We start from the raw sequence: 8,630 nt of genomic DNA, 5'->3' as shown, positions 1-8,630 counted from the left end.
TTGTATGCACAAGGCCCAGGTTTAGAGGGAATGATGGCAACAAGTGGGAAATGGCAGGGGATTGTGACAATGATCTTGTCATAACATCCTCACAATTACGACCATCCTGTCACCTGATGGGCAGTGAAAATGGCTGAAAGTGATGCTCATGGCGAATCAGAATTGTTGCTGAAAACACGTAGATTTGCAATCTATGCCAATACGACACAATATTTCATTAGAACCCTGCCATGAAGAGGTATTGCTTATGCCCAAATATGGAAGACTTGTATTACATGCACACAATAATGACATTAAAAAAACATACAAGCAAACAAAGAGCAATCAGTGAGCATCTTTTTGCGATACTCTTCCATCTACTCCCAACAAAATCTTGAAAATGTCTGCACAGCCATGCCTTTCAAGGTACTGGAAAAACTGTCCGAGGTCCATGTGGTAATCCCTCGCACCCCTGACATCAAAGTTTATTTCCTGGAAGTCTTGGAAATGCCGCAAACCTTTGCTCTCGGCCTCAAAGTTTTCCGGGGCCACCTCAAAGTCCTCCCTGTGCTTGCTGGTCAGTTTCTTCCAGTTCAACCGCCGAATTTTGTGCCAGAACTCGTCCACCTCTTGCTGTCGTCCCTCCACGCAGATGATGCCCGGCTTCCCGGGGAGACTGAAGCCAGTCAAGCCCCGCTCCCTTGACCATTCAAAGATGTTCTCCCTCTTGGATCGGCTGTATATGTGGTGGCTGTGGATCCACAGACGAGTGAAGGAGGATGGCTTCTTTGAATCTGTCTTCCCAGTATTCCCAGTTTCTACAGTGGACGAGGCGAAATAGTTTGCTGCATTTTCTTGAAGCCATTGCACAGCCTCGGTGATGCAGAGTTCTCCTCTCTCCAGAGACTGTAAATGCTCAAGCAAGTCATCATTGAGTTGTCTGTATTGCTGTCTCGAGAGGAAGTTCGACTGAACATTTAAGTCTGGCAGTGTATATGGATATTCCAGGGGAAGATCAGAGTGCAACTGCAGTTCTACCTACATGCACAGAAAACAAAGAAAAAATGACATTAGGTTGTTTCACAATCATCAAAATAGTGAAAACTTTACACAGACTTGCACTTGCTATTTGTAGTATGATCCCTTCAAACAAGTCGCTAACAGATGACACAATTTTCTCCCCCGCCCCCTGAAAAAAAAAGCAAATGAATGAGAATCAATTTTTATTTGTCCAAAAGTATATACCTGTAGTAGACATGGGATGGTGTGGAAACATCCTGAACACATTTGGAAAAGTGAAAAAGTAAGAATACCTAAAATTTCATATAAGCTAAGGACCATTAGCTGGGCTACTGCATTAGTATCACAATCACCGACACTGCAATATCAAGACGGTTACTTCTGTAGACATTACAATGTACTTATTCTTTTTTATGTTAAAACTACTGTACATGTACAGTAATTAACATGAGGTGACAACTGATAGATTGCATCTCTTTTTGGGCATTCTAATTCAATTGATACATGTCTTCAAAATTATGTGAGGCAGATCTACATGGAATTATAAGAGTTTAATCAGTTCGGGAAACCCACTCACAAGGGGGGCCCCTCCTTATAAGTAACCCGTCCCCCTTATAAGTAACCCCGTCCCCCTTACAAGTAACCCCCGGGGCACCCCTTATAAGGAGTCTCCACGCTTTTTTGCAATGCAACGCGAAAATGAAAGGACTGCGGCAATTTGCTTGATTATGTCCATAAAGCTTCACAAGTTTCCTAGTTACTCACGAAATTTGAGCAAAATCGGTTCGAGGCATCATATCTAAAATCATGGATTTAAATGCGATGTCAAACGACCCATGCGAATGCTGAAATGCGAGCGATTACTGGCGTGAGTGTCGCCAGGCGCGGCGGCGCGGCAATGCTTGAGTGCAGACGTGGCGACTGAGTACGGAGACTTTCGTTCATGAACAATGAACGAAAGTCTCCGTACTCAGTCGCCACGTCTGCACTCAAGCATTGCCGCGCCGCCGCGCCTGGCAACACTCACGCCAGTAATCGCTCGCATTTCAGCATTCGCATGGGTCGTTTGACATCGCATTTAAATCCATGATTTTAGATATGATGCCTCGAACCGATTTTGTTCAAATTTCGTGAGTAACTAGGAAACTTGTGAAGCTTTATGGACATAATCAAGCGAATTGCCGCAGTCCTTTCATTTTCGCGTTGCATTGCAAAAAAGCGTGGAGACTCCTTATAAGGGGTGCCCCCGGGGTTACTTATAAGGGGGACGGGGTTACTTATAAGGGGGACGGGTTACTTATAAGGAGGGGCCCCCCTTGTGAGTGGGTTTCCCGAACTGTAATGACCCTTGATCAATATCAACTACTGTACGGACAAAATGATGACGAAAAATTAATTCATCAATGTTCTATCTATTCAAGACTCGCTCGAGAATCCATAGATAGATCTGGGGTCTATCTAACTGCATCAGCGACCCTATAAACACGCTGTTACTGGTCACAGCGCCCCGGGGGTTTGGGTCTAGAAACCTTTGATTCACTACCACCAGCATAAGCATACGTACAGCATGCACTAGAGTGATACAATACATACAAATCTGTCTTGCACTAGATTGTCTAGACTAGATGTAAACACTAAACAAAAAGTAAGTTCCCCCTAAAACAAACCTGTGTAATCTATGAATCGGGAACCTCTGAGGAAATCTGAATACAGGATCATGTAGTTATATTTCTCGGCTACCTTTCATGTGAAATTCAGTGGATATCACTAGGTCACGCTTGAGTGAGCATGACTTAAAGTCAAAATGGTCATTTTTTGAAGTTCACAAGCCCAATTTTGCAACTTTGAATTGGTGATATCGGAACAAATTTCAATTTTCCAGGATAAAAAGGCATGCAACGTATAATTTATGTGCTTCTTATCGTATCATGTGACTTGTGCAAAAAAATTCACGGTTGAGTGAACACGAGGTAAAAATTACCAAAATGGCCGATTTGACATGTTTCTCGTGGTAATTTCTATCAATTGAGATTGAATTCATGTGTTGAACAGTTTTTACACACAATTCACATAATTTCACGGTTGAATGAGCACATTAAAAACAAAGAAAAATAAAAATTTAAATTGTGCAGTAAGAATTGCGATAAATTTGCGCACTGAAATCAATTGTTTTAATGCTTTTTGTATTGTGTTAAATACCACTGTGCATGACAGTGATCACCTGACATTTTAGTCACGCTTCAATGAGCATGTGGGGCTGGAAAACTCTTTTTTACCCTATATAATAAAAATATTCATTGGTTTTTATGTTTTAGTTGATATGTTGGGAAATTACTCTGATTTCAATGAAAAAATAACATTTCGATAAAAAATGACATTGTGACATGCTTCAGTGAGCACATAAGATGAGCAAAGTGTGCAGGTCTAAACCATTTTCATGGCTGAAATTCCCATAAGATTAACATTTGTTCGGTTTGGAAGACGTGTTCAGCGGTGTTAGTGGATAGAGCCTAACAAGTTAGTGCAGATGCTCCCCAATCTGTGTTATATTGCCATAACGATCGCATAATAGTCAACCAACATTTTAAGCAACTATCATCACCATCACAATAATCAACACCACATGAACAACAAAGGCCACTACATGTTTCTCACCACAATCAATATCTGTCTCCAGACTCTCCATGCATATGTGCAGCACGGGAGGATATTGATGTTGAACAAAAGTGAAATTTGGTGCCATGTCAATGATTAATTGCATTTATTTTCCCTGTTAGTTAATGCATGACTTCATGACTTTACAAAGATGAAGAACTTAATGCCAAAATTAGTATTCATTAGCGAGAACAAAGGCCCGAAGATTTAATTTGCATAATTTCTCATCTCTGCTCCAACAAGGGGATTTCATCAAACTAAAGTCAGACCAATTTCCCCACGAATACTTCAACATTTAATCAAAGGTAGCCATGGATTATAAGGGGGGTTTCCGGCCCCATGTACCCTTTGACGTGAAAAATTTTGAAGGAATGCCAAAGATCACTGAGACATTTATATCGGTCCTAAACGCAATAATGAAATGTTTTTCAGTTGATTTTAAATGCAGAAGATCAATGCAACACCTGCTGGATGGTTTTAATAAGATGAATCATTGTTTCATAATGTGGTCATTCAACCGTAAAATAAACCACATTGCGTGCAAAAGCCACTGTTAGCTTTCAAAAGCATAAATTCCTCCCCTTCACATGAACTTACCATGGGGATTATGGCCAAACTGCCAATTTTTCATTATGTAGGTTAAAAAAGGGGTTTCCAGCCTCACGTGCTTATTGAAGCGTGACTGAAATGTCAGGTGGTCACTGATATGCGATTGGGTATTAGCACAATATTAAAAAAGCATCATACAGTTGATTTCAGTGCGCAAAATTATCGCAATTCTTACTGCACAATTTAAATTGTTATTTTTCTTTGTTTTCAATGTGCTCATTCAACCGTGAAATTATGTGAATTGTGTGTAAAAACTGTTCAACACCCGAATTCAATCTCAATTGATAGAAATTACCACGAGAAACATGTCAAATCGGCCATTTTGGTAATTTTCACCCCGTGTTCACTCAACCGTGAAATTTTGTGCACAAGTCACATGGTGCGAAAAGAAGCACATAGATTATACGTTGCATCTCTTTTTATCCTGGAAAATTGAAATTTGTTCTGATATCACCAATTCAAAGTTGCAAAATTGGGCTTGTGAACTTCAAAAAGTGACCATTTTGACTTTAAGTCATGCTCACTCAAGCGTGACCCAGTGATATCCACTGAATTTCACGTGAAAGGTAGCCGAGAACTTCAGCTACATGATCCTGTATTCAGATTTCCTCAAAGGTTCCTGATTCTTAAAATATTGATGTTGGTTTTAGGGGGAACTTACTTTTTGTTTAGTGTTTAGATGCAGTCAGTATAGTAGAATCTTAAGATATTATAATTATGGTACTAATGTCTCGTAGATCTGTAAAATACTGGAATTTGAGGGAAAGAATTTGTGGCCGAACTTTTATCAGAATGCTTACTTGAGAAGAAAGAGCGGTTCCTTCTGTTAAGACAATCTTAATGGTAAAGGACAGTTGCCTGAGCTTGAGGCGAGGTCCAGCGCCCGCGGTACCGAGATCAGCAGCATTACTGGGCCCACCACCGGGTGTGAGGCCTTCAACTACGCCCAACGCGTCGGCATCACCGTCGACGAAACTCCGAAGGTCTGAAAGTACGCTTTGGTCCCAAATGCAGAATTCTCCTTCTCCAGGAAACATGCTTTGTAAAAGCTCTATTTCCGACAACTGTAGATCGAGTCTTTCTTGTACACTTAAATCAGACATTTTGTACACTAGTCCTTGTCGTAGATGACATCTACAGTGGAAACTTCGGATATTTCCAGAGTATTTTCTGCCGCACCCTTGCAATCGCAGCAATATTTCATATGTCGCTTCGTGTAGTGAAAAGGTGTATGGATGAGCGGATGTAGGGACTGCATTCCCTAAGCTAGTGAGATTATATTACTTATAAAGACTAGCAGACTGCATAGTTATACAAATGTACTTTGTAAACAAAGTGGTCAGATTTTGTAATAAGATTGAGTCAAGAGTACACTTTACACATATATATCAGTAAACAATGATGTGTTTCCTTACTTTTTTAGTTTTTTTTTTCCATTACTTCACCTCCCAACACAAATGAACACAATCTCTATTCGTGAATTCGGGCCATAATACCAGCGCCCTCGTATGTGGGAACGGAAAATCAGATTTCTAGGCGGTTTAATGTAAACAGCTGATTGCTAGCTTTGCTTACTGCGCGCGGCATGTGGATGCGCGGGCAGCTTGATTTCTGCAGAGATGCCGATAGACATGATAGATGGACCGTCGTGCACAAAACTATTTCATTCATTTTTTAATCAGTTTATGAATTCATGAGGTTAGGAGGCGTCCCCTTTCTCGTCACGTCATCATCAGTTTGAACTTGATCAGGCCGAGAAATCCGCAGCACAGATTTCAAGAAAGTCGGAGAAACAGGTAGACTGTAAGTTGTACACGAACTGTTTGTAGTTTGATTCATTGGACAAGGTGACAACTGACATGTTCATTTTGTAAGCAGGGAGGAACCTCCCTGTTGTGAGGTAGCCTGCCGACCGGCGTCTGGTCGGGCTACTTTAACAGGGAGGTTCCTCCCTGCACTGCTTACAGTGAACATGTCACCTTGTCCAATGAATCAAACTGAATTCTTGAAATCTGTCTTAAATTGTTGTCTCTCTGTTTTCCTGTTTCTGAATGAAATTTAAGAATAAGATCGCAACTGCTGATCTATATACAAACAATGTGTAATTCAATTTAGCAAAACTTGTCGGAAAAAAGAAACCGACCATTCGAAGTAGATGACAGCATTGACAGGTTTGATTCCCACTTCTCTTTGTTAAATTATAATAAAAAATCAGCATTTTGAGATCTAGATGGTCTTATAGGTAAATATTGACTGTCTAGTTCACAGTACTAATCCAAGTAGTATTTCTTACGAATTTCACTTGTAGAAAAATTGAAGAAAAACTCACTCCTTGAAGCAAGGATTGTCTTGACTCACAATCAGGGAGACCGTGTAACTTAAATACTGTAACATGTTAGAACTGAAGTCTGAAATTAAAAAAATTGAAAAAAAAATCCATGAATGCTTTTATTTTTATTAAATGCATGTTTACAAGTGTAGTGTTTTTCACATTTGCCTGAACTGAGTTGGATTATGGTCATGGAGCTACAAAATTGTGCCGTACTTTCATGGTTGGACTCTACTCCCATTTGAGTACGCTACCTGGTACTTTGCATAAGATATAAGCTGTTATTTTCGCGAGGGTGCAATTTTCGCGAATTTTGCAAATCACAATTGGACCGCGAATTTATAAACAACACGTGAAAATGTCCCCATGCGCTAAGGTGATTGTGCGCATATATGAAGCCTCTGTGTCAATACGCAAAAACAACATCTTTTGAAAATGTCCATGACCTCCTCATTTGCAAAAATATCTGTACACAAAAATAACAGTAATTTGTGATGACGGTGATAGTTGGGTCTGTCATGACATATTTAAGGACAAGGTTAAATTGAGCAAGTAGCATTCTATAGCTAGAGTCTAACCCAGTGTTAGGCTGTGCCTGTGGGAGGGAAATCATTTATTAAAGGTGCCCAAAGGGAAGGGGATCGGGGTGTGAATCTCCCCTCCCCCCCCCCCCCATCAGCCCAATTCCATAAGATGCATATAGATTGCAAATCGAGAAGTGAAAATACATGTACCACTATTTAGCCATTCACGTTGTTTCTGAATATTTGTTTTTCTTAGTTTCCTCTTTTAACTAAAAAAATGCAAATATATTGCCAAAGTGTGTACCAGATCACTCAATTCAATTCTAAAAATACAATATTAGCTCCCACAAAATGTGAGAGGGGATATCCCCTACAGTCCTATCACTCATATCATGTTTTGACTACTGTTGTCTTTGAGTTTACCACACTGAATACTGAATCCATCTTTTCTTTTTATTGACAAGACAAACTGGAATGTAGAAGATCTTTTAAACCACTGCACGGGAGAAAAGTGTCATTGCATGCATGATGTAATTTCAATACCCTCTGTTGTATTGTCTGCTACATCTGATGTTGAATGGGTTCTGGGATAATTACCCCAGACAATTCTGGGATAATTACCTCTGGACAATTATCCCAGACCCTTCCCCTAACCCTAACCCTAATCCTAATCCTGAACCTTATCCTAACCCTACACAAAATTCTAATCCTCAACCTAATGCTAATCTTTACTCAAACACTATCACTAATCAATGTTTAAGGGGGGGGGGGGGAACTATCCTGAGATGAAATATAGAAACACAGCAACAAAAATGGGTGGCTCTGGATGTGGTACATGTAAAGAAGAGTGAGGCCTGTATTTGCCATTCTATTTCCATGCAGATTTCTTTGAGCTTGGATCAGTTGAGACGGTGCTCTCGATTCCTGCAGACTACCCAAATGATATTGAGTCTCTATACTATGGGGAAGACTTCTACATCCTCATCACACATGCTTCTGATACACTCAGTCCTGACTACTGTGATACAGTGAAGGTCTTCAAGTACAACCCAGTGGTAAGTATACTAGTATGTGTGTCACTGTCCCCCCCCCCCCCCCCAAAAAAAAAAAAAAATGTGTATGTGTTTTTCATGTTTAGTGAATTACCTGTGTCAGTTGTCAATTTTCAGTCATCTTTCTTCCAAAGACTGTCTAGTTCCTATAGATGAAACGCAGAGACTCCACCTCTCCTGCTTTCGACGGGAGATCTCCCGCCGAAAGCCAATTTTTGCAAAATCTCCCGTTTTCCCACTTGAGATTTGATTTCTCCCGCCCTGGCTCTGTGTCTCCCGTTGGAAAGGATTTCTTACTTATTGCCATATAAATCGTATGTTGAAAAATAAGCCTAAGATAGCACGAGAGAGCATCTAGAACCCTAGACTGGACCCCGGTCGCAAGGATTTTCGCGCTTCACGCACTTCAGCTTGGAGTCTCCCGTTTGCTAGGGTTTCAGACGGGAGAATCTCCAGATCAGA

The 8,630-nt window shown here is 40.5% G+C and overlaps 2 protein-coding genes across 2 annotated transcripts in view; one reads left to right on the top strand and one right to left on the bottom strand.

Annotated features, from left to right (window-relative positions):
- Nucleotides 1–324: 324 nt before the first annotated feature.
- LOC139731476 (RWD domain-containing protein 2B-like) lies at nucleotides 325–5,366 on the bottom strand. Its single transcript, XM_071642360.1, has 2 exons — nucleotides 5,064–5,366; nucleotides 325–1,017 (listed from the first exon to the last, which is right to left on the bottom strand). The coding sequence occupies exons 1-2, from the start codon at nucleotides 5,364–5,366 to the stop codon at nucleotides 325–327; spliced, it is 996 nt and encodes a 331-aa protein (XP_071498461.1).
- A 24-nt stretch (nucleotides 5,367–5,390) lies between these two features.
- The window catches only part of LOC139731475 (uncharacterized), a 46,575-nt gene continuing 43,335 nt past the window's right edge, over nucleotides 5,391–8,630 (top strand). The window contains exons 1-3 of the mRNA XM_071642359.1: nucleotides 5,391–5,426; nucleotides 6,000–6,066; nucleotides 7,999–8,171. Of these exons, the coding sequence (XP_071498460.1) occupies nucleotides 5,391–5,426; nucleotides 6,000–6,066; nucleotides 7,999–8,171 (276 nt within the window). The remainder of the gene's footprint in view (nucleotides 5,427–5,999; nucleotides 6,067–7,998; nucleotides 8,172–8,630) is intronic.

This window comes from Diadema antillarum, unplaced genomic scaffold (assembly GCF_040938485.1).
Source record: "Diadema antillarum isolate AM-2024a unplaced genomic scaffold, OU_Dant_1.0 seq00000375_RagTag, whole genome shotgun sequence".
Classification (NCBI taxonomy): domain Eukaryota; kingdom Metazoa; phylum Echinodermata; class Echinoidea; order Diadematoida; family Diadematidae; genus Diadema; species Diadema antillarum.
The sequence above is the reverse complement of the archived record's forward strand: the minus strand, read 5'-3'. Positions and strand labels throughout refer to the sequence as shown.